Source organism: Monodon monoceros, unplaced genomic scaffold (genome assembly GCF_005190385.1).
Source record: "Monodon monoceros isolate NGI ecotype Baffin Bay Population unplaced genomic scaffold, NGI_Narwhal_1 Super_Scaffold_5, whole genome shotgun sequence".
NCBI classification, from domain to species: domain Eukaryota; kingdom Metazoa; phylum Chordata; class Mammalia; order Artiodactyla; family Monodontidae; genus Monodon; species Monodon monoceros.
In genome coordinates, this window is record NW_021703782.1 from 59,595,591 (window position 1) to 59,622,701 (window position 27,111).

At 36.1% G+C, this 27,111-nt stretch overlaps 1 protein-coding gene across 6 annotated transcripts in view; it reads left to right on the top strand.

The window, feature by feature from the left end:
• Positions 1-1,005: 1,005 nt before the first annotated feature.
• Positions 1,006-27,111, top strand: part of RFX3 (regulatory factor X3) — a 288,861-nt gene continuing 262,755 nt past the window's right edge. For 5 of the 6 annotated variants that reach the window (XM_029201562.1, XM_029201568.1, XM_029201563.1 and 2 more), the window contains exon 1: positions 1,006-1,240. Coding sequence is in view for 1 of the 6 variants with exons in the window: in XM_029201564.1 (XP_029057397.1) it covers positions 2,486-2,507 (22 nt within the window). In the remaining 5 variants the exon portion in view is untranslated. Of the gene's footprint in view, positions 1,241-2,449; positions 2,508-27,111 lie in introns of all 6 variants that reach the window. The other variant, XM_029201564.1, reaches the window with a different exon arrangement.

The window sequence follows — 27,111 nt, forward strand, 5'->3', positions numbered from 1 at the left end:
CAGGTGTAAGTTACCCCACCTCCCAACGCCTTTCCCGGAGGGGGGCCGCCATGCGTTTTCGAGTCCCCGGAGAGGGCGATTTCTTGCTCCTTAGTAGCGCTTACTCCCCGCCCTGTAGATAGGGAGTCAGGACTTCGCCTCTTCGCTCCGGAGTGAGGGCCGAACAAGCTCGGACCTTCCCGGTGCGCGCCACACCGCGGCGGGACCGCGGGAGGCCTGCGCGCTGCCCATACGCGCCCCGCGCTCGGCTGCTCTAAGATGGCGGCGGGCACGCTCACACCCCGCCGCCCGCCCGCCTCCGAATCGCGGCCTCAGGAGGCGGGAGCAGGCCGGGACGCGGAAAGCAGGAGCGCAAAGGCGGCGCGGACCGTCCATTCCGGCACGTTCCCCGCCGCCATGAAGCGTCTCGACATGCTAGAAGCCCGCAGACGACTACAACCGGGAACACCACCGGCGCCTCAGAAACGGGCTGGGTGGGGGGCGCGAGCAAGGGGAAAAGGAAAAAAGAGAAAAAGACAGCGGCGGCACATCCGGGACCCTCCGCCCGCCCCGCCCCGGAAATGACGTTTCTGTCGGGGGCGGAGCCACTCTACAAAGTGGATTCTTCCTCTGCTGTAGCTGGTCGTTTAGACAAGGTGTCTGGAATCGCCCTCGACACCCCCTCTCATGGGTTAGCTGTTACCTTCTCCCGGCTCTGAGGCTTTTGGGCACTGAGCTGGTTGCTGCGACTGGCAGCTCTCGTTTCACAAAAAGTATACCTCGCACCACGGCCCTCAATTCCTCCGCCAGCCTCGCCAGGGCGTGTAGTACCGTACCTCCGAGGGGACCCTGGGGTGACCTCAGCCCCTGCCAAACTTAGCGCGTCCCTTCGGAACCCTTCCTCGGAACCCCGGCCTCGCGCCCAGCCCAACCCGGTTCGGGGGCTGTCAGTCACGGTACTGAGCCCGCCCCTTCCGGCCGCTAGCCGGGCCCGCCTCCTCCCCTCTTCCCTCCCCCACCCCTCCCCGTGTGAGTGTCTCCCTCTCCCTCTCGCTCCCTCTCTCTCTCCCTCTCTCTCTCTTTTGTGAGTTATAGCAACCGTTGCCTTGTGAATCAAGCGCCATAGTCACCGTAGTCCTGGCGACTGTTACCCATCAACAACAACTACTCCTCTCCTCCTCCTCCTCCTCTTCCTCCTCCTCCTCCCCACCACCACCATCTCCATCACCCACCAACAACACCACAATAATCCACAGCCAAGGTGAATATTCTTCGGTCTCTACATGTGTGTGGGAGCGTGTGGATGCGTGTGAACGCGTGTGTCCGTGCGTGTGTGTGTGTCCGTGTGTGCGAGCCGAGTGTGGCTGTGCGGGGGTCTCACTCCTGACACCGGGGCTGCAGCTGTGGCGCCGCTGCCGAGGGGTTCCGTCCCCCGGGCTTGTTTACAATGGACCGTGCGCGCTGCGGCTGGGTCGGGGGTGTGGGCGCCGCGCCGCCCGCCCGCCGGCCCCGGCCCTCCGCGGCCGCGCTTCAGGGATGGAGCGGGAGCTCGGGGGGCTGCGAGCCGAGCGGGAGAGGGAGCCACAGTTTTGCGTTGCGGACGGTGGAGCTCTCCCTTAGGTCTGGGTCTGAGGAGGAGGGTCAGGTGAAGAGATAAGGTTTTTTTTCTTTCTTTCTTTCTTTCTTTCAATTTTCTTCTTTTTCAAAGCTGCTTGGTTCCTGTTTCTTTCAAAACCGAAATAGACAAGAGTGTGCAAGGGGGGACCCACGAGGTGGTGTTTTGTTGTTGTTGTTCACTTGTGGGGCCTTGTTATGGGTTTTGTTATTTTTATCCTCGTACATCGGTGAACTTTTCCCACTGCCTCTTGCCTTCATTTTTGCCCCTCTTTGCCTTGTGCTTAATGAGCTGCTCTTCTTTTACCATCATCAGCTGCATGGTTTTCTTTTTTCTCTTTTAAAACTGTGTTTTCTTTGTGCTGCAAACAATCTTAATATCCATTCGGCACTCTTCCCTCCCCCTCTTTCTTCTCCCCCCACACCCCTTGCACACACACTGAAACCAGGGGCCTCTTTGCTGTGTTCTTTGCTGCATTGGGAAAGAGATCTTTTTTTAAAAAGTCTCTCTCCTCTCTCTTTTTTGGTGTGTGTGTGTGTGTGTGTGTGTGTGTGTGTGTGTGATTTAAACCGGATGCAGGGCATCTGTGATACTTGGGTTAGTAGTTATTGACAGTGCTTTATCCTTCATGTGGAGATGGGAGGGGTACGAGTGAGGTTCCATTTCACTTTGATGAACCTCCTTCCCCACAGTGGAGTGTTAACAATTTTCATTGTGGTTATGAGACTGTGTGTGACAGACAGGGAAAGGACGTAAGGAAGCTTTGTGAGAACTCAGTTTACAGTGTTATTTGTGACAGTTATGGTACTTTAAAGAGTTTTTTTTTTTTAAATCTTCTCTTCGTTTTCCTTTGAGAGTTGAAATTGAAGTCAAGTTGTTCATAAAGAATGTATGAAGCTTCTCAACTTGAAACGTGTGTATATTTCACTTTCTTTGTGGTTGTTAAGATGTAGGCATATGTGTTCTTAACATAGTCTTTTAAATTTATTTTTTGGTTTTCTTTGGACACTGACTTAAACCTGCTGAAGAGAGAGAACTCTTTCCTTTTTAGGTCTTTGCTTCAAAACTGTATTTTTCTCTGTAGATTTGAATACTTATCAGTCCTCAAGTTATAGGCTCTTAGAGGTAACCCAGTTTTACAGATCCTGTAAATTTGTTCATTTTTCAGTGTAATGTTTAATTAATTATCAGTAAAGAGTTTTGATAATGAATGTGTGCTAAAACAAATATAGTGTACTGTAATATTCACACAAATTGAAGTTTCCAATTTGGAATTTTTAAACGCTTATTTAAATAGTCTTCTTTCTAACAGCAAACATATATTGATTTACCTGACAGAGCAGCCTGTGAATAATATGACAGTATTAATTATTCTTCAGAATGTCAGTGAGCAGGTTGGGTAATTGTAAAGCTATTAAGGCTAATATTTTGTAAAATAAGAGGTTTAAAAAAAATCTTTTCTTTTTTAAAATCCATTTCCTTGTGATTGCTATTTTAAATGAGGGTGATGTTTGTTCTGAAAGAAGTCTTTCTCAGAGCACTCAAATTTCTTTATATTTGCCCTCCCGCCTCCCCAACCTGGGTTTCTTGCAAATCTCTAATACTAACCTGTATTTTTTTTTCTGCTCAGATGAGTGTCAAATGCCTGAACACTTTTGGATGGTGAAGTTCCTGGGTCCTATAAACTCTCTGAAGTTAATAGGAGTTTTGCTGTCTTGAGACAGTTTCAGACCTTATGCCATTTACATAATGCATTTTCAGTCGAGTAGATAATATGCTATAATTTTATGGTTTAATATTTTTACTTGCAGTGTCCAAGAATTTTTTTCAGGCATTTCACTCATTACGACTATCTCAGGTTTTCTATAATTCAGATTTTCATTCACAAGGTGATTTGAGAGCAGAACTTAAATTGAATTCTATTACCTTTTCATTTTTAAAAGCACTTATGTGATATAAAAGTTGCTGCTAGACATGCTTTGGACTCAAGTGTGTCAACATTATTCATACAGATTAAGTAAATAATAGCCAGAAATACTAACAAATGATAAGTTAAAAAATTTAACACACTGATAAATGTTTAGTAACATTTTTTTTCTGAGATATTTTTCCTAGGAGGGACTATATTATGTATTTGTATTCTCTTGTGTTTGTTTTTAGCCTAAAAAACGAACTCGGAAAAGTGTCCAAACTTTAAAACTAAAATTATGAAATAGGAGTTACTTGTAACTTGTTTTGAATAGCTGAATATCTGTGATTCACTGAATATCTGTGATTCATAATGCCTATCTCAGTCTTTTTATATTATTGTGCCTATGAATTGCATTAAATGTTATATAGGCATATTTATGTAGTACATTTAAATGTATAACAGTAAACTAAAATGCATTTCTAAAATGTGCCATTCCACAATGTTTTCATTATATGGGGTAGTTATGCCTAATTTAAAAAATAGTATATTACTCCTCCAGTATTCAAAGTCTCGTGCTCTACTTAGGTACTCAAATAAAAGGTTTATAGTTTATAAGTACTGAAATAAAAAATTTATAGTTTATAAATTTAATATACTTTGATGCTAAACAAAACAATTTTTAAATCAGAAACAAATTTAATAGTAAAAAAATTACCAATTAAAAATGAATTGTAAAATCAAGATAGATTTAATCTATTATTTAAAGGATGATATATGTTACTTTTTGGTAACATGTTTCATTTTTCTTGAGAAAGTTGATGTTTTATGTGCTTTCCTCTAAACTGTCAACTGAAAAAATCAGTAGGTGGAGTATGATCTTTGTGTCTCAGATTTTATAGTGTGTGTGTGTGTGTGTGTGTGTTTAAAAGAGAAGATATAGCATCAGATATGTAGGAAGAGTTAAAAAAATTTTTTTTCTGAACAGTGTAGTAGGAATGTTACTTTGTTTTTTTTTGTATTTCTAGTGAGCCTGTGTTACAAGAAATGAGAATACCAAACAAGGAGGCTTTCAAATTACAAAAGAGTCTTGGAAGACATAAACCTTTAAATTATGAAAAGTCTGCTTTTTTTTTTGCCTGCTTTGTTTTTAATGCTGAGCATTAGGCTAAAAATCCTCTACTTCTAGTTACTTTAAAAAATAAGCACTTAGTTTCCCTAATGCAATCCTTTGCTTTTAACTCTTTGGTATGGCTTCCCAGTGGCTGTTGCAAAACAGATTTTAAATTCCTCTCTGTTCACAGGTGCATAGTGTTCCCATATTTTGGAAATCCAAGATTAAGCGGATTTAACTAAATCTAGCTTTGTTAGGGACAGATGGCTGCTTTAAACAGGTGTCACTTTCATTTCTAGTGCATTGTGTTGGGACTTCCACCGGTTCACAAAAGGGCTGTCTAAAGCAGGTGGCATCCTTTGCTTTTGTCCTTAGTAAAATATACTTTTGGAGTTAATTATTTTCGTAGGAAGAGTTTTCTTTTTAAAGTAAAGGTTTTGAACTATTCAAATTGATTCCTAATTTAATTAGCGTAACTTTTATTTTTGAATATCATTCTAGTTTTGAGCTGTGTAAGTTGCAGATCCTTTCAGAAAACACTTCAAATTCTTTAAAGGAATGATAAATTCCCTTTGAATCCAGCAAAGTACTCAGGAGCACTTTACACAATTAGTCAATTTATCTGAAGCAAAAAGCCAAGGCAGATTTGAATAAAGTGAAATTTGGTTAACATGACAAGTTAACTTTTGCCATCCCATACTTGAATTTTTTGGGGGGCAGCATTATTTTAATTTAAATGATAAATGTTGAGAACCAGTGTTGTTTTTGTTGGTTATTTTAAATATTTTCAAATGAAAACATTTTCCTTATCTACTTCAATTGTTATTATAAAGTTTTTAGTGCTGTTTTTAGGTGAAAATTGTTTTCAAGCATTAGTGTTTAAAAATATGTACTGGAGTAAATAAAATAGTAACGAACTATTGATTTCTAAGGTTCATTTTTACCCGGATTCTATCCTTTTATGGTGGAAATTTTATACATCTTACAACAGATGCACCAGAGGGTGCTGTGCTGTTTGCAACAAGAGATTATTATCACTAAGAATGTGAACTGATTAGAACTTTTATGTAAAGAAAAAAAATTTAATTACTTATGCATTCAAGCATATAATAGCCTTATTTCTATGGAGTTTCAATTTAATATACTGTCTTAATTGGCAGCTTTTCATCAAAGCCTATCTTTCTGTGTACTAATATATATCAGCACAGCATAAAACAATATCAAGATTGATATCTTTGGCATAATCTGAATATCAGCATTCGTCCTGCAGGCATATACATTTATCATCTTCTTATGCAGGTATTTTAATCTGTATCTAAAAAATTTAGTTTAACTTGAAAATCATACTGTTTTGGCAGTATGGCTTTGTACTCCATAAATTTGGCATTGTTGCACATATCAGTATATTGTATATCCTTACAGCATTTATATATGGCATAATTAGTGGTATGCTTTTTATGGTATAATTTAAAACTCTCTCAAAAGTATAAATGGTAATAATAGTTATCAGGCTAATTAAGTCAACAACAATAATAACAGAAATTGGAGAATTTGGTCCCCACTTCATGCTGTTATAATAGTCTGGTTTGAATATTTAACTTGGCTTTATTAACTGAAAAGTTTTAGATTCTCCACTTTCCTCTGTGCCTTATACTTCTAAACTGGAAGTGATCTTATATTGCTTTCTGTATCTGAATATTTGTTCATGGAGATTTTTTTCTTTTTTTTAGGAGAACTGTTGAATTCACTGTTTTGGGTTCTTCTTGCATCATTGACTTTACTTCCTCAGCAGTACATGTATACTCTAAAAGACAAATACTGAAGCAGTGGTAGTCAGTATCTGCCTCAAGTAAGCTTAGAAAGATACAGTTATATCAAATAAACTTTTTTTCCCTCTAGATAATGGATTTATGTATACTGTTGTCCCACATTTAAGTACAATCAGCAAAATATGATATTTTTTAAAAGTACCTTTATAAGACATGCCACAAAGAATTCAAAACATCAATAGAGAATAATAATATTTTAAAGTATTAGTCTTGCTAAAATAGGTTAGGCATTTTTCCTTAAACACGTGATCCTACCAATTCATTAACATAAACTAATTTATGCCACTAAGAATTTAAAGTATATGACATTGTTTCAAAACCTTTATATTTGACATTTTATATATCACATCAAACTACAAGATGTATTTAATGAAAATGAATGAGTTAAAAAATTGGAATGTATTTAGAGTATCAAATAGGTATGTGTTTTGTTTTTTAAATAGATTGAGGATAAGTATATTGGTTAAAAACACAGGCTTTGGACTCAGATTTCAGATAATCTTATTAGCTGTGGAACCTTGGACAGGTTGTTTAGCTTCATTTAGCCTCAGTTTTCTCATCTGAAAAATAGATCAGCCTTAATCTGCTTTATGGAGTTTTGTGAAGAGTAAAGGAGCTAATTCATGTAATGTGCTTTGCTCAGTATTTGACTTGGAATACATGCTCAATACATGTTGGTTCTTAGGGAATACTGAGAAGATACCCAGTCTAATTTTTTTGCTATCTAAGAATCCTTTTAATACACTTCTGACCATCTACTTCCCAGTGGGTCCTAAGTTTTGAAAGATTTTGCCTATTGATCTGCACTCATTAAATAATTATTCCCTCTTCCACCCTTTTAAAAATAAAAGACACGAAGCTGTCAACTGTAGGTTTGGATTATCATTTGATAACCAGTCTTGTTATTACACTGAATTAATAGGGTGCTAGCCCAAAGTTATGTTTTAGTTTTACTTTGCAGCCTTATTGTAACGGATTCTTTTTATGTTTGGATAACTCTCCTGGTCTAGGGATCTCAGACTGAGAATTAATGATGTAACATTTCATAAACTCTTAACACTTCCCATTGTCCATTTCATTGTCCAATTGATATTTTCCTTTTCACATCTATTATACATGAATTCATTTGAAAACATTTTGAGCCCTATTTATAAACATTTTACAAAATGCAGTCATTAATATATAATAATGATAATAGTTGTATAAAGATGAGTTCATCAAGGAATTATTCCAATTTATATGCACTGCTTAGAATCGTTATTTTACTAACAGTAGAAAAATGTGAGGTCACCATTTGTTTACCTGTAGCAATAAGTAATTTTAGGAGAATTTGCCAACCCCAATCTTGAGGTATAAAGTAACCTCAAGAATGTTATTCAGTAAAACATATAATATGAAATAGTAGTGGAAAAATAATGCCTTTGGTTCCCTTTGTTAGGGCATTAAAGATGTTGAAAGAATCATTTTAGTTGACTGCTATATCTAAAGTTACTATTCAGTAATTTGCTATATTTCTATTTGTCTAAGCATTTTGACTAAGAATGAAATGTTTTTCTCATTTTACAGTGATCTCAATAGCCCGATCTTTCTCAAAGTGGAAATGTGGTTTATACATTACAATTGAAAATTTATCTGATACTGTGTGTCATCTTTTTTGCTGAAGCATTGTGTATTGTACAGGCTTTTTGCCTGTCTCCATCTTACCTGCTCCCATCCTCCTACTCCTGTTAAATGTTCAATTAAGTATATGATTCCTTTTACATTATTTTTATAGATAATTAGTCCCAACATAAAAAGTATGTAGACTCTCAGCTCAGCCATCTCCTCTGCTTCCTTTCTCCAGTGAATCTGACACACATTTTAAAGGGAACTTTTGGAAAAAGGCTAGGAAATGTGACTTATTAGGTGGTAAGGTTATATATCATTCTTACCGTTTTTAATCATCCATTATCTTCTTACAATTTCTATCCATCTGACTGCCCTCATGAACAAATACATATCCTTGTTCCACTAATGATGTAACCTGAGCATGACTATGCTCCACGAGTTTCCCTTCCTAGTCCCGGCTATGTGTTGGCCTCTGGCTGAGCACTTTAGGTTAAATCTCTTGTCTAGTCCCAAAATATTGTGTTTGCACAGTCACATGTGCCTGCCCATTGCTGACTTTTAACTCCTGGATTCTTCTTTCTCATTACTTTTATTAGAAGCTGTAATACCCAGTCAGTATTGCTTGCCTTTACTTTACAGTGCCTGGTCAAGATTACGAGAGGTCTTCCTGTTTAGGCAAAAATGGGCAAGGGATAATAGGAGCTGAGCCCAGGAAAGCTAAGAGTGAGGCAGCTGGCCTGAAAATGAAAGTACATTAGTTGGTGAGAGGAGACCTAAGTTGAGAGGTGATGTGGAAGGAGAAAAGAGAGGGTGACTAGGCTAAGAAATAAAGGTCTTCAAAAGTGCCAGCCAAAGGAGAGTAAAGAGGAGAAAAAGAGCTTCTGTTCTGGTACTCAGTCTGCCACTAAGTGAAAAACCTTAAGCTAGTCACTTAAACCTCCTAGGTCTCAGTTTCTCCATTTGTAAAATGAAGCAGTAAATGAAGCAGTGCTATGTGATCGCTAAAGCCCTTTCCAGCACTAATAGTCTATGATTCCATGGTGAGATTGGTGTGGAAAAAGGGAAACATGCCAATAACATGGAGCCTGGAATTGGTGTTTCCTTTACTGATGGCATTTTGCTTGCCTATTGTTTCCTCTGATAAGAACAACAAAGAAAGAAAACCCAGCATAAAAAAACATGGGTCTAGCATAATGGCCATACCTATGTCACAGTCAGAAGCTTCCACCATTTCAGTGGCCCCTGTAGGGAGCTATGGCCAAGTGCCCTGATGTTCTCACCCACAGAGGAATTAGCTGAGTCTCACAGCTTGAGCTCCTGCTGCACCAGCTCCTCTATGTCTGTGTGCCAGACAAGTGTCTGACAGTTGGGGCTCCTGCCTGTTGCTCCCCAATGAGGTATTTAAAACAGGACATAATTTCCCAAGTATGTGGATAGGCAAATTAACAGAGGAAGCGGGGTGGGGTGGTGAGGAGCCCAAGCCTCTGCGAGCTCTCTCTCTCTCTCTCATTAGAAGCAAGAAAAATTAATTTAATTTCTGTTGATCTCATTTTTTAACATTTCTTCCCCAGTTATTAAAGCCTTGACTTTTTTCTTCCCTTCGTGCTATTCAGCTAGTTTTGAAAAGAGCTAAAATCCTGTCAAGGAGTTGGGCAAATTCTGAGGGCTTTTGGACTACTTTGGGGCCCTGCTGTGGGGAGCATTGCCATCTTCCACACTAGTATTCTTTTGTAGTTTTCCATTGGCAATAATTGCTGCTTTTCATTTCTCTGAATATTGTTTATACTTGGTTAGCATTTTTAAAATTTAGGTTTGGTGGCAGAAAAATTGTGTCTTTTGGTCAAGAGGTATGCATTTTCATGACTTAAAAAAATTTTTATTGGAGTATAGTTGATTTACAATGATGTGTTACTTTCAGGTATACTGTAGAGTGAATCAGTTATACATATATCCACTCTTTTTTTACATTCTTTTCCCATATAGGTCATTACAGAATATAGAGTAGAGCTCCCTGTGCTATACAGTAGGTCGTTATTAGTTATCTGTTTTATATATAGTAGTGTGTATATGACAATCACAGTCTCCCAATTTACCCCCCCACTCCTTTTCCCCACTGGTAACCATAAGTTTGTTTTTTACATTGGTGGCTCTATTTCTGTTTTGTAAATGAGTTCATTTGTACCATTGTTTTTAGATTCCACATATAAGCAATATCTTGTGGTATTTGTCTTTCTCTGTCTGACTTACTTTGCTCAGTACTTTAATGTTAATTTGACAAGTGCACTTACAAGATTTTAGAGGATTGCATGCTGTGAAAGGAAGTATTTTTGCATTAGTTCAAGATACGTCTTATATTCTGCTCTATCTCACCTCACCTCTTTTACCAGTTTAATAAGGAGTGTATGAAAGATTAATAGATTGTAATTGTTGCTTTTAAAATTATTTTTGAATGCTATTTTTTTTGATAGAATCGTATTCAAGTTTCTGAACTACAGATCTGAATGATTGATGGCTTTATACATTTCAGTATAAAACTATCATCCTTAAAAATGCATCTGGCCCTCTTCAGTCTCAATCAGCATAGTTTATCTTAATGTGCAAAACCATTTTAGAAACCCTTTGCTAGTCACTTAAATTTCTTTCTTCCATGCTTTACTTTTGGGGGTGGTGAGGGAGGGTTGCTGGAGAGGGGCAGGAAGAGGGAGATACATTTAGAAATCATATCCTGTTTCCATTGTTGAATACTCGTGCATTGTATACTCTATCCAGTTTGTTTTCCTGGACTGTGACGTTTTGGTGGAAATAGAGGTTGGGGTGGGGATTGCAGGGCATGGGGAGGGGAGAAACAGAAATGACTCAGGTGATCCAGTATGTCTTCCAGGTCTATTTCCTTTCCTGTTGTAGTATTATGCAGAGTACACACGCTTTTGTGAGGATAGGCATTTTATTACTTTGTATTTGTCTGTGATTCCTTTTCTCCTAAAGATTGAATGTATCTGTATATGTCTATCCCTTAGTATATTGTTGTGCAATAATATCTTTCTCTTTTAAAGAGCCTATATTGTGATTTAGTCATGCACAGATTTAGAAAGGTAGAAGACAGTAGTGAGAAAATCTAGTCTGTGTGCTAGATAACAGAAATGATGCTTTAAATCCACCTCTCTACATTTTGCTTTGGGTGGATTGTTTTGTGGATATATTTTTTGCAATAGAACTTAGGTTTTTCCCCTACTCCTATTGAGGCTGACATTTTAAAGAACCAAAGAGTGTAATCTGTCACATCAGGCTTTCACTGATTGACATCTGGTTATATCTGATGACAATCTTGGAGATGAGTTTTAATGAAGTGTCAGCATAAGGGTCATTAAAAAAAACACATGAAAAGATATATTAGTGATCTGAAAATCACTTTTACCATCTTAAATATACAATATGCATATTTTGATGTACCACGATGAGAGCCCAACATGAAATATTGATATACAGGCACCAGATAAAGTTAGATTCTTTGTTTCGATCATGTAACATAATCACACTGCATGCTTCTAAACGACATTTCAAAACATGTTTTGTTTAAAACGTCACTTTATATTTTTAGAGAGTACTTTTATTAAGAAAAATGGATTTTATCTTATATATAGTGTTTTGTGTATATGTGTGTGTTTGTGCATAGACCTTTAGAAAGTCATTTTAATTGGTACTTCAGAACTTCTGTCAAAACTGCTTTTGCTCACTGGTTTCTGCATTCTACATATCTAGGAACTACAGTGCTATTTTGTTGAGGCAAGGAAAATTAGGGGAAATGTTTGACTTAAGTTCTTTGAATGACCTTCCTGTGATTTGGGGAACGATTTTTAATGGTGCCTCACATTATACGGGGATATTTAGAGGCTACCTTTAGTTAACAAAGGCCATGAACGCTGAAATTGAATTAAGTTATTAAAGGCAAAAATTGTAATTCTGATTATAGTAGGTTAAGATATTGTGCTGCTGGATCAACATTTGATCTATGCTTTTATTTTTAGAAGTCTGCCGAGTTTTGAAATTTAAAACCTTTTAAATAATGTTGAATGAGTGGAGCTGTATCATAGATGTGGATTTATATTTCACCAGAGGTTTGAGAGCCATATGGTTTGGAAGTAAGTGGGTTTTATCTTTGAAATTGGGAGGTGATGTATTTTAATATTTTGATTGGGTTAGATTTACTTGAGTATTTACTGGTCTTGTTAGAAATGCAAGTGCCCATGGAATGGAGATGAAGATCAAAGTCATTTGTGGGAGGAGGTCATTATAGTGATCCTGATACGTTACTCACCTGCAGTCATGCTGTCCTTGATAAACTTTAAAATAAAGGCATCTTTCTTGAATAATATAAACCTCTCTATGATATTGCATTTTTGTTAATTTACCCAGATGTCTGGAATTTCCTAAATCCTGTAGCACAGTCTTGTGTAATGCATTGTCCGTGAGCTTTGGAAGCTCCAGCTTACCCTTTGGTTTACAAACCTTAGAAAGAATGCTAATAGATGACACCGCATGCCTAGAACAACACCTTAATCTGAAAGAATGGGGTAAGATGAGGGTAAATTGGGGCAGGATCATATAGTTGGAAAAATTAGAGTACGAACAATGGTTAGTACAGTATAGAGAAAAAGAAGGGTGATGTTACGGTCTACATAAGAAATTCAGTTTGCCACATTAAGTATACTTAGTAATATTACCACTACAGTTAATAACATTATTTCTAATATTTTATTCAAAAACATTCTAGCAGAGACATAAGAAATAATTGGCTATGTTAGTCTATAAGCTTGTAGTTTAACATCATTGTTCTTTAGCTTTACTTTTGAATGAGGAATTAAAGGATTTATATCAATGTGTATTTAGTGCCAGTACTATTTTGGTTAATTTAGGAATCCTGAAATGGCTCAGCTTTCTATTGGGTTTTAAGGACTATTTTGAAAGAAAAGAGAGAAATTAGGTATTTGATACGAAATTATATATTCTCAGCTATGTGGACGTATTTTTTAAGATTTCAGATTTTAGAAGGCAGAAATGATGGAGATGATATTTAGGAATCAAGGGTAAAAACAAAGGATAGGAGGAGACATTGAAAATGCAGTTAGATGAAATTAGAAAATTTTGAAGTAAAGATTAAAAATAAGGTGAGATGGATAAATCAAAGTATGAATGGTGAGATAATTTGTTGGGTGAATAATCATTTACTTTTTTGCCTTACTTGATTTTAATGAATAGGGGAAGCTGAGAAACAGATTATACTTAAGTTTCTTATGGACACTACATTACTTTTTTTGTCTGAAATATTTACAGTAAAGCTCTGGGACTTTTGACTATTATTGTATGTGATTTCACTATTAATGTTGTATATAGAAAAGAATTAAACTGAGATGTATCAGAGTTTTCTTGTAATTATTTTATTGTTACAAAGTTATATATTACTATAGAAAGTTAATATATTCAATTAGAATATCTGATTAGCTTATCTGATATCTAAAGCAGTTTACATATGGGAAGCCAATATATAGTGAAAAACTGTGTACCATAAATGTTTATAATCTTAAAACTTTCTTTTTTAAAAACTTTTAAAACTAACAGTGAAGAATATAGAATAGTATAGTGAACCCTCATGTGTCCATCACACAGACCTAAGGATTATTACGTTCTGTTGTTCTTAAAGCTATATAATTTGAAATAATTTGTTTATTGAAATAAACTTGAATCCTATTTTGTTCTACATTGTTTTGAAAAAATTTAAGTCTCATGTTAAGAACAGACTCAATGTAGCCTTGAAACAGTGCTTACATTATATTTAAAACAACGTATTTAAGAGTGGTTGATCTTCATGTTGTTTCTTCTCAGCACAGCATTTGTAAATCAGGAAGTTTGTTCTCATTTGTTGGTCAAGTCTTTTGTTTAGTAATTCCAGGGTCTTCTACTTGAAATCTGACCTATCATTAAAAAAGGGATCAAGCACAAGTGCTGCAGCCCTTGTTTGCAGGATGCAGGAAAACAACTGTCTTGATATTTACCTCCCAGAGGTGAAAGGGATTAATATTTTGTACGTCATTCTTTTAATTTGTTTGTGGGTAGATTATATTGCTCTACTTATTCTGTATTGGAGTAACTCCCCAACAGCAAACAACTTAATGTTCTAATTTGGAAGAACACCACGTGAAGGAAAGCTTTATCAAATAATTGACTTGTATTTTAGAACCTGACCCTGTTTGCATGGCAGCTAAGCTTTTGAGTCTGAAGCTGGAGCTGGAGCCTCAAGCCACCTATAGTGAGTGTCTTCTTTCCTTAGGGGCCCAACTTCAGCCTTTATCCCTGTTTCTACTTAAATATTCTATGGCCATAGTCTTCTGCCCCTTTACTGTGTCTGATCTGCACAGCTGACCAAAAGGGGTAGCCAGGATGGTGGAGTAGAGATTAAAGAGGTAAAAAGGTCTGTTGCTAGAGTTAAACATGCTTCCAAGTGGCGCAAATATATAGATTCCAGTAGAGACATCGTTAGGATGTTTTATTTTAGAAACAGAATTTTTAAGTTGGAACAGACTTTGGAGGTTATCTCGTTTAACTCCCCCAACCCCCATTTATGTGAAAGAAAACGGAGGTTAAGTGACTTGGACATATAGCATTTATCAGAGCTGGGGCTGTTGAGCCCTAGGCTCCTCACTCCTCGACCAGTGTTCTTATGGTATGTATCATAGCTGGTGAAAACCTTTCCTTAAAGGCAGACAGCGCAAATGTGCTGCCGTAAGTATTCACTCTACTTGCTTATTTTATCTAGAGTTTGAGCTCCGTATTTTTCCTAGAAAAAGTAAAATTTTATAATTCTGTATTCAATATTTGAATAAATATCTTAATTTTTATCATCTTCCAACTATAATTTTTGTATATAGGTCATTATTTAATTGCTTTATTTTAAAATGATATAGAAATGCAGTTAAATTTTATTTTCCAAAATTTTAAATGGCTGTACATTAAGGGGAAGTACCATACTTGCTTGGTTTTTTTTTTAAGAAAGAAAATAGTAGATTTGTAATCCCTATCGTTCGTATTTCCCCTTGCTGTGTGTTAGTGATAATATGTCATAATTTGATGAGGGTAAGGACGATTCTAATCCTTCTAAAGATTGTAAAAATTCATTGAATTTTTAATTATAAAAATTGAAGTATTTGTTCCTGTAGGTCACTCTCTTGAGGAGCAAAAGTAAAATTACTGGCAGCTGATATTGGTCATACAAGCTGAGACTTGCCTGGCTGGGATTTAAAGGTGCTGCAGCACTCTTAAGTAAGAGAACCAACGAATGAGAATGTGAAGGGACTGCCCTTTATTCCATAGCAACCAGAAGCAATCCCAGCAGTTATGCTATTATGTGACTTCTTATTTTCCTAATCTGAGTTTTTGGAAGGATATATTGTTTACTGATTAATAGTGTGAGACTGTGGCAGGAATAAGTAATTACCAAGATTTTGTCTTATTTTTCTCTGTGTGTGTGTGTGTGTTAGAATTGGAAGTAAACCTATGAGGTCAGGCTTGAACTTAGTTTTGGTATCCTGTTTTGTGATAAAGATGACCTTTATCATTTGAGCACTAACCCTGTTGATTATTTGAAATAATCCACCTCAGAGAGACCAAGAAAATGACAAATAACTGAACTTTCTAGCAGTAATCTGATGCTCTTACCAGCTTCATTTGTAGTACCAAAGGATACATTTATATAAAACAAGAATAGGTTTCCTATAGGGGAAAACCATTTGTCTTTCGCTCTTAACAAGATAAATCCCCATGGACAAACCTTTCTTGTAAAACTGTTCTCCTTGGATTTCTCCTCACCTTCAATAAAAAAAGAACTATGATAAACAAAGGCATGATGAAATATTACTTAGCTCTTGCATTTTTGCCTAGAAGTTACTCATTCTTAATCTTAACTTTTGTTTGTTTGTGTTTTATTTATTTGCCTGCGATGGGTCTTAGTTGTGGCATGCGGGATCTTTCGTTGCGGCGCATGGGCTTCTCTCTAGTTGTGGTGCACGGGCTCCAGAGCATGTGGGCTCAGTAGTTGTGGCACGCGCGGGCTTAGCTGCCCCAGGGCATGTGGGATCTTAGTTCCCTGACCAAGGATCCAACTGGCGTCCCCCGCGTTGGAAGATGGATTCTTAACCACTGTACCACCAGGGAAGTCCCAATCTTAATGGTTTTATTTTTTTAATTTAATGAGAGTTAAGAGAGAATCAGAATGCAGTGCATTAAATCAATTTTGCTTTCTGTTAACTCAAGAAAAGGGGTTTTGTTTTTGGGCGTGGGTGGGGAGGGATCTGAATCATTTACTTTTAGACTTAACTATATTCCTGATTTGCCAACACACCTACTGGCCCATAAAGTGGAACAGAAAATACAAATAATTCAGATGAAAAGAAAATGCTAAATACTTGGAAGTCTAAACTGAGGCTTGAATATAGAGATTGAGTTACCAGTTACTAAATACTAGACTGCTGTATTTGTTGGATATAAAGAGGAAGAATCTAAAACATGGTCTGTGGTCTTAATATCTTATGAATTTATAATCTGGATAAATTTTTACTAAAACTGTTTCTTAATATGGATTAATAGAATCCTCTAAAAAGGAGGTACTTTGGATGTTTTCAAATAGCCCAGAGTTTTATGTTTTGGGGGTCACAATCTTTCAGGATTCCTTATTGCGTATTCATCAGAATTATTTAAGAAATATTTATTGAGTGACCATAGCCTTTGTTGTTAGGAAGCTTATAGTCTAGGGTACATTTTCAAATTTATATTTCACCATTCTGCTCTGTAACTTCTCTTTTCTGGCCAGCCTGGCTTTTGATATTGTGTAATTGATTAAAAGCATGAACTTCAGAATGAACAACCCTGGGTTTGAATTCCAGTTCTGCTACTGATTAGTAGTTTAACCTTAGGCAGATAACTTAAAATACTGTTTCAAAAAATTAAATTAGATAACATAGGCAAATAGCACTGTGTCTGACATCCAAGTGCTTAGTCAGTGGCAGTTGCTGTTACTTCTCTATAGTCACCTGAATTATGCCTTGTCCTTTCTCTTCTCTATTACTTGGGTCTCATCGTTTATTCTATTTAAAATGTGTTCCCCACCCTGCTTAAATTCATCTCTCCTAAACTTAGAGTGGTCCCTAACTTGATGGGTTTACTTTTAATGAATTTCTTATTAACACAGCTATTGATAGCTAATTGTAATTTAGATTTATGGCTGTAAATGTTTGATCTTTCCAAATTGTTTGTAAGCTTCCAAAGGGCAAATGACTACACAATAGGTTTTTGAACTCAACACAAAACCCAGTGGCCTTTCCTAGTAGAAGCAGTCAATGAATAATTATTGATTAAGCCTCAGATTATCTCTAATCAAATTATAGAAAACACATTTAACCATTTTATAACTTTGTCTAGACCTGATTTTATAATGACCATTTGAGCAATGCAATTCTATTATTCCAAATGGATTTTTTAACTTCCTGTTCTTTAAAATGGATTTAATGGAATGAATTAAATGATTTCATGAGTTTTTGATATTTCTTCAAATTAGCATCATCTAGCACGGAGTAGATTTGGGCTGACCTAATCAGGGACTGTTTTCCTCTTACCTTTCAAATGACATATTGTTACCTAACTCTGTATCTGTATATGCATTTTATACATACACACACACACACACACACACGTGTGTGTGTGTGTGTGTGTTTGTGTGTGTATGAAATTTCAGACTTGCCTGGAATTTCCTTAGTGTCTGACAAGACTAATTTCTTAGTTTCAGAACTTGGAGAGTCCCTTTTAGGATTCAGTACCTTCTTCCTATTTTCTGGTTGTGGCAGAGTGTGGAAATTCCTAATGCTACTTAATATGGGAGAGACATGGGGGGCATTATGAGAACTTTTTTGGGAGGGGGGCTACTTCAGATACCCCCAAACTCTTTAGTTTTTCCTTTTGTTGCCTACCTTCACTGTTCCTACTGGAATGTCCACAAAGTGCAGAATTAGGGCATGAGTTCCAAGGTTATACCAAGGCACTTAGTGGTATCAGAGTGGAGTTGTTACAGTAGTCAGATCTGTGGTTGCACTTGTGCTATTCCACCAAGGGTTGCACTATGGAAAGGTAGCACTTGCTTTGATGTCTACTACAGACTTTACCCTGAAGAATGTTTTGTTGTTTTTTTTTAATATGGAGCTGTCATCCATAAATCCATAAGCTCTTATTTATTTATTAAAAAAGTTTTTTTAGCATCTTTATTGGAGTATAATTGCTTTACAATGGTGTGTTAGTTTTTGCTGTATAACAAAGTGAATCAGCTATGCATATACATACATCCCCATATCTCCTCCCTCTTTTTTTTTTTTTAACATCTTTATTGGAGTATAATTGCTTTACAATCATGTGTTACTTTCTGCTTTACAACAAAGTGAATCAGTTACACGTATACATACATCCCCATATCTCCTCCCTCTTGTATCTCCCTCCCACCCTCCTTATCCTACTCCTCTAGGTGGACACAAAGCACTGAGCTGATCTCCCTGTGCTATGCAGCTGCTTCCCACAAGCTATCTATTTTACATTTGGTAGTGGATATACGTCCATGCCACTTTCTCACTTCGTCCCAGCTTACCCTTCCCCCTCCCCATGTCCTAAGTCCATTCTCTATGCCTTCGTCTTTATTCCTGTCCTGCCCCTAGGTTCTTCAGAACCTTTTTATTTTTTTTTCTAGATTCCATATATATGTGTTAGCATGCAGTATTTGTTTTTCTCTTTCTGACTTCACTCTGTATAACAGATTCTAGGTCCATCCACCTTACTACCAGTAACTCAATTTCATTTCTTTTTATGGCTGAGTAGTATTCCATTGTATATGTGTGCCGCATCTCCTTTATCCACTCATCTGTCGATGGACACTTAGGTTGCTTCCATGTCCTGGCTATTGTAAATTGAGCTGCAGTGAACGTTGTGGTACATGACTCCTTTTGAATTATGGTTTTCTCAGGGTATATGCCCAGTAGTGGGATTGCTGGGTCGTATGGTAGTTCTATTTTTAGTTTTTTGAGGAACCTCCATACTGTTCTCCATAGGGGCTGTATCAATTTATATTCCCACCAACAGTGCAAGAAGGTTCCCTTTTCTCCACACCCTCTCCAGCATTTATTGTTTGTAGATTTTTTGATAATGGCCATTCTGACCGGTGTGAGGTGGTACCTCACTGTAGTTTTGATTTGCATTTCTCTAATAATTAGTGAAGTTGAGCATCCTTTCACGTGTTTGTTGGCAATCTGTATATCTTCTTTGGAGAAATGTCTATTTAGGTCTTCTGCCTATTTTTGGATTGGGTTGTTTGTTTTTTTGATATTGAGTTGCATGAGCTGATTGTATATTTTGGAGGTTAATCCTTTGTCAGTTGCTTCGTTTGCAAATATTTTCTTCCATTCTGAGGGTTGTCTTTTCGTCTTGCTTATGGTTTCTTTTGCTGTGCAAAAGTTTTAAGTTTCATTAGGCCCCATTTGTTTATTTTTGTTTTTATTTCCATTTCTCTAGGAGGTGGGTCAAAAAGGATCTTGCTGTGATTTATGTCATAGAGTGTTCTGCCTATGTTTTCCTCTAAGAGTTTGATGGTGTCTGGCCTTACATTTAGGTCTTTAATCCATTTTAAGTTTATTTTTTTGTATGGTGTTAGGAAGTGTTCTAATCTCATACTTTTACATGTAGCTGTCCAGTTTTCCCAGCACCACTTATTGAAGAGGCTGTCTTTTCTCCACTGTATATTCCTGCCTCCTTTATCAAAGATAAGGTGACCATATGTGCGTGGGTTTTTCTCTGGGCTTTCTATCCTGTTCCATTGATCTATATTTCTGTTTTTGTGCCAGTACCTTACTGTCTTGATTATTGTAGCTTCGTAGTATAGGCTGAAGTCAGGGAGCTTGATTCCTCCAGCTCTGTTTTTCTTTCTCAAGATTGCATAAGCTCCTTTTAAAATCAATGTATTTTCATTCTGTACCATCTCTTTTGATGAAGTTTGGTGAATTTACTACCAGTTATGAAGTCATCTTGACCTCTCTTCAGACTTAGGGGATTCCCTTCAATTTCTAGAATCAGTTTAGGTGTACAAGTTCGTTATTACTTTTTGTAATAATCTTCAATTATTTATTGAGCCAATATTGGCACCTACAATACGGGCCAACCAGTGGAATGCTGTGGAGGATACAACAGTGAACAAAATTGATCAGGTCTCTGCTCTAGAGGAGTATACATTGAAACAATTGGAGATGAGGGAGAGAGAAAGTAAATGAGTATTATAATAGATGGTTATAAATGCTATGGATAAAAATAAAGAAAGAAGGGTTATAGAGAGTGTAGGTGATGAGGGTGGAGGAAATTGTAATTTTAAATAGGATAATTAGGAAGAACTTAAAGAGGTGACATTTGAACAAAGTCTGACAGAGGTAAGTTTTGTATATTTCTTCAAATGTGGGTTTATGTATTTATCTTGATGCCTTGATTGGTGCTAGCCTTCCTTCTGTACTAAAGAGTCCTAATTGTTTACATCTGTCCTTATTTTTCTTTCTGCCTTTCTCTTTGCTGCCTTTTATCATTTTTATATGCCTTTGAAAATAGAGCCTTTTCATTTATATATTCTTTTTAAATGTATTGACTAAAGCTATGGTTTTCTATAAGGAAACAGGCAGATTAAGAATCTCTTTCGAAAACTTTTAGCTTAGTTTTGTGTTTTTGTTTTTTTGAGAGGAGAGGGGATATTCATTTCTTCAAGTTCACCCTATCTGCTTACAATTGAAGGTTCTTCTGAAGCATCTGTAGCCATCACTAAAATATATCCTAAAATATTGGAAAGAATTGATGCATGAAGTGTTAAAAGTAAAAAAAGTCATAATTAATAGACAAATAGAAATTACACTAGCCGAACTGCTGGTTTGTTGGTTATGCTCTCAGTTTGCTTATATGGCTGATTTAAACTGGAGAAAGAATCTTTGCATTTTGGTGGTTTCTGTGATCAAAATGCCCTTCAGTGTCTTAGATGTGAAACTAGAATGTCATTGTTTATATAGCATAGATATCTATCATTATCTAGTCATCTTTAATCGTAACTTATCATGGATTTATGAATTGAATTTTTTTGTAAAATTTTGTATATGCAAAAAGACAAGTGAGAGATTATTTAGATAAATAAAAGTTACTACTGGAGGCAGTGGAGGTCTTGAGTTCTGTTATTTTGACAAATAGATTGTCATGCTGATATTTTTAGAATGAGGTTTTCAGTGTACTAATGTCAAAATTGTATTTTCCATTTCAATTCAGTGTCAGATGTTCAACACTATGTGCCTGTCATCCATTATGCAGTGTACAGTTTGACAGTATTTGAGGGTATTGTACTGTATTGGAATACTAAAAAAATGGTACAAAATATGTAATATATATAATATGGGTATGTTTTTAACATGTTTAAGGAAATAGAAATTTCTGTGGAATCTTTAACTACATTTCTGTGTTTGAATTTATGTAACTATATATATAATATTTATTTCTAATCGTGTTCCTCCTTGAAGGCTGGTTAAGTGATTATACTTGAAAATTTGCCCTGGCATTTGTGTCTGAAGTGAGTCAGATGTTTCCACATTTTAGCAACCTGTAGTCCGGAGTTTTGTTTTGTTTTGTTTTGTTTTGTTTTTGCTGTACGCGGGCCTCTCACTGTTGTGGCCTCTCCCATTGCGGAGTACAGGCTCCGGACCGCAGGCTCAGTGGCCATGGCTCACGGGCCCAGCCGCTCCGCGGGATGTGGGATCCTCCCGAACCGGGGCACAAACCCATGTCCCCTTCCCCTGCATCGGCAGGTGGACTCTCAACCACTGCGCCACCAGGGAAGCCCTGTAGTCCAGAGTTTATTGAACTTGAGTACCTGCTATTTTTGCCATTGAAAGTATAAATTTAAAAATTAAAGAAGCCGAATTTAGTATCACCACTTTTTCGTACCATCACTGTGTTTATGAAAAAATATGTGAGCTATATAAATGACTTTGGAGAGCAAGTCTGCCCTCATATTTTACCCCCTAGCTTTTTCATTAAGGAAAAAATTAAAGATATACAAAAATAGAACTGTATGATGAGATAATGAAATGAATTCCTGTGTATCCATCTCTCTGCTTTAATGGTTAGCTTGTGGTTAATCTTATTTCAGCCAAACCCCTTCACTCCCCAAACACTCCATTATTGTTCCCCTCACTCTTTACCTATGGAAAGAGATCCAACACAGCTGAGTTGGGCTTGTGCTCAGACTGCCAGTCCTTTACTCTGCTTGGCGGTGTTGTGTCATCTTCCCACCTCCCGGGAATAGAGGGATGGATGAAGAAAACAATCATGCAAAGAATAAAGGTTAGTTTCCAGACAAGTATCATTTAAAATTTTGAATTGTGAACTTTCATATTTCTGGTTTCAGATTTTGAGTTGGAATTAAATATTATCTTCCAAATTTAGCATAGACTCTACAAAGATAGTTTGTTAGTGCTTTGTGAGAAAGTAACATTTATCTCTTTATAAAGATGGTTTTTTTTATTGTTTTCTAAAGATGTTCTGTGTATTTGCTTTCACAAAAAAATTGTGAAATATATGTCTTTGAGGTTTTTGGCATTCATAATATGATGCGACTGAAATTGTCCCTCAGATTTATAGAATGTACTTCAAGATGCTTTTTTCATTATCCTCCGTTATGCATTTCAAAATTCAGTCGATCCAGTTAGTTTTTTTCCATTTATTCAATACCTTTTTCAAGTTTTTAAATGGTAAAAGTGAGTAGTAGTTAAAAAGTAAAAGTTTTTAAGAGGCTTTAAAACAAGTTTTTAACTGATAGCACCCTTCCAATCAGGTGTTGTATCACATTCCTGTTACAGATTTTAATATTAAAAAACCTCTTCCTTTGTACACCAACATCCTTTTGACCTTGGCTAAACAAATTATAGAAAAATTTTGAAAAAACATATTTTGGGAAGTATTCTGTCAGTAGGAAGGAGCTGGTAGAAGCAGGAAGAGCCATATATTTAGAGCTCTCATAATGATTTTTTTTCTCTTTATAATTAGTAAGATATGACTACTAAAAAGAATTCTAACCTGTGAGACATTGGCTACCAACCCTAGATGCGATTTATTAAAGAGCCTATAATTCTTGATACGTGCTTATGAAATTTTAAAAAATTCAGAATTCAGTTTTATTCAGCAACTTTTGTTGAGGATCTTTGATTTTGGTGGGGGGTGGTATGTGGAAATGAATGAAGTGTGACAGGGTGTTGCAAATCCAAGCAAACTGGAATGTGCAAAAGAGAGGCCAAATTCCATAGATAAATACATGATTCTCTGTACCTACATGCTCCTGGTTTCTTGTCATGAAGCCACATTTTATAATTACTGCAGCTTTGTAACTTTAAAGACACAAGACCCCAGTAAACAACAACACTTCTACTAAAATATCTATCCTCATTTAAAAAAAAATTTTATTCTTTATTTTGCCCCATTGACTTTTAGTTAATAGTGCCTGACAGGATCCTAAATATTAATGTAGCCAGTTTAGAACTTTGATTCTTTCAGAGCAGATTCTTTTGGCATTATGTAATACATACTAGTAATTGACCAACTATTAAATAACTGCTTTAAAATGAACACATTTGCCTGACACAGGCCCTGTGAATGGTATTCTCATAAGTAGAAGCTGACTTTAATGACTCTATTGACTACCCTGTGTATATATATGTAGTGCGTGTGTTTTAATGTTTTGTTCTTGTTTGCAAAAATCAATTTTCATTACTTAAAAAAGGTTTTCATATATTAGGTCCTGCAGTTTTAGAACTAAGTTAAATTTTTCTTATCCTAAATGAGAATTGGAAAGTTTTCAAAGTACTTTATTGGAAAATTGTTGAATCTTAAAGTTACTAATCACTTGGTTTTTTACATCACAATTGTTACTGATAATCACTGCATCTTTAAAGAACATTTTCTTTTCTGAGCTGTTGCATGGATTCTTAAGAAGTAAGGATGGATCAAGGAAAATACAATTATTGAATATAAAATTTTCATATTTGTGTTTCTTCCTTTTTTTCTCAGCTGTAAAATGAATCCTCATGTTTCTGTCTGCAGATTTTCTTTCAAATCTTCTCTTTCTGTATTCTTGTCTCTCTTTATTATCCTTTCTGTCCACTTTCCCCTTTTGCTCTGTTCTGCTCTGCTTGGCTTTACTTACAGGCTGTTTCAGTTCTAAACCTTCTTAGCCAACCCATTCTCTTCCTGCCTCAACCTCAGTTCTTTGCTCAGATGCTGCCTTTGCACCTCTCAGCGTGCTTCAGCTCTCCTATTATTGAATTCTTTGTCTTGCTTTTTGGGATAGTTGTTCCGCATTCCTCTGTTTATTGTTTCTTGGTACTTTTAGAGAAATAGCTAATTTCCTTTATTCTGCTTCCTATGGTATGTAATGCGAAGAAGAAGTAAAAACAACAGTTGAAGGACAGATGCTCATGGCTCTTTAAAAAAGAATAAGGTAGTGCAGTTGACAGATTATTTTAAAAAGTGCTCCCAGTTCAGAGTAGTTAGATAGAGGGGCTAAACGTTGCTGTGAATGTAAAGATGTTGTTTGGCTTTTAAAAAACTTTATTTTTAACTTTCAGAAGTTATGGGCAATATTAGTATAGCCAAAATATCCTTGGAAAGTTCTGGATAAGATGGTTATTGTAAAATCATATATTATTTTTATTTATCTGTATGGTCTTTGGTATTTTATGGTAGGCCAACATCTATTTTTGTCTTTAAATACTTTATGAAAAAGGCCTATCATACATAGCTAAATAAAAGTCAATACAATGTCTTCTTTTAAAGAAGGTGGAAGTCCTCTTTTCTGCCCACTTTTCAAATTCAGTTTCACATAATTTGTTTAGCAGTATTTTATTGATAGACCACTATTTTTCTCTTTTGTTCTCATTTGCATTCGAGTAGTACTAATTGTAATGAATGTATGTGAGTAACTTGTTGAGTGTTAATCTTTAAAGTTATAGAATATGGATCTGATAGGATAGAAGAGATTTTAGAATTAACATAAAATTATTACTGACCAAAAGGGATGAAAAAAATCATCTGGTTTTATAATAAAATGAAATTTAGAATTTCTACAGTTTCTCAGTGATTTTTGTGTGTGTGTAGTGGTGGGCGGGTGCTTTTAGTTTTGCTAATAACTTCAGGACTTCTGGGTTCCTAGGTTTAATTTATTTTTCTACTATTGGAGTTTAGATAAGTACCACAGTCTTTTTTTAAATCAAATTAAAAAAAAGTGCTTTTTAAAAGTGCAAATTTAATAGTGCTTTTTTTTCTTTCTTGAAACTTTCTCAGTTCATTTATATCCATTATAACCTATTAGGAGACTATGTGGAAATAAAATCTTGGGGATGGTAGGTGGTGTAATTGAAATGTAGGTCATAATCTGTTCTTTGTTTGTTTTACCAAATTAGTTAGGGATTCTGAGGATACATTTTGAATATTTGTGTATGTTTAGCATTTTGTCCCTTTGTTAGAAATCTCTCAGTGTGACTTGTTTTTAATAGGATGTGTCTTGAATTGTAGTCCAATCACTCTTGAAAAGTATTAAGCCCTTTAAACACACTGGTCAGACCCATAGAGGGAAGCCTACAGGTTTATTAGCACTCCTTAGCCTGAAAGCACAGCATACCCTTCTAGGTTGCACAGCAACAGACTCCTAGCAACCATAATAGATTGAATTTCTAAGAGTGACCAGGCCGGATGTAATAATAAAGCAGGAGGTACAAACAGTTGTCATGGTTTTCTTTTCACAGTAAGCTAGTTTGATTTGGGGAAGCTTAGCCTTTCAAAAATGGGCAAACTTCTTATAAAACTACTACTGTTTGTACCTAGGACTTCTGGTATTAAAATAGCAATAATAGTACCAAATTTAAAAAGCTACCGATTAAAAAAACAGTATGCTCAAAATAAAACAAAAAAGTAAAAGGATTGTCATGTAAAGGAGTTTTCAGGGAAGTATGTTTTAAAAATACTTCTTTTAAATCATAAAACTGAACTGTAGCAAAATAGTCGTAATGAATGTTTTTTAAAAATAAAAATCATAATATTTGTGCTTTCTCTCTGGGGATCCTCTATTTTAATTTTGCAGCAACTCTGTAGTTTTATCTATGCAGTTTAAGTGGATGTGTGTATAAAACTGATGCTTATAATAAACTTAAAAATTTATCTAAGAAAACACACTATTTGAACTATATATAAACAGTGTTTTTTAAATTATGAACTAATAACCGGTGGAGCAGAGAATTTATTGAAGAAGAAAGAATAAAGTAGTAAAATGTACAATCCTACACAGTGACAGTGAAAGTGTTTGTGATATTCCTAAAGGTGTAGTATTGTGCTGTAACTTTGTTAACATTTCTTCTGTGTATCTTTTAGTATGTGTTTGCTTACATAGCCATGAAAAAGAGATTAATTCAGATACATTCACAACCTGAAACAGGATGCCTCCATCAAAAGAAACAGATCCTCATATAGCTGCTGGAGTTGGAGTGGAACTATAGCCTTTGACAGCAATAAGCTGTAAATATACACACATGCTAATACCCTTGATTTGTTCATCTTTTGTGTCAGCATTTGGAAAAGATTGTTAAAGTGGCAGTTGTAGTACATACTGGCAATTACAGTAAAGAGCAGAAATTAGGTATTTGTGACCTATTATATTTCATTAAAAGACTTCCTTATTAAAATGGCACTGCTTACCCTGATTACTTGACAGCTGCCCTAAAAGATTAGAAAATACACAGTTGTAGCTAAAGGTAAAATCAACTGCTTAAGCACATGGCATAGAACAAGTAAATGGTACAGTATAAACTATTTTTTAACAATAACTTTTCTCTGGGTAGAAATGTTTATCAGTGGTTAAGTGCCATGCATTTTTTGCATTTCTATAATAATAGCTTACCCACAGGGGCATTTT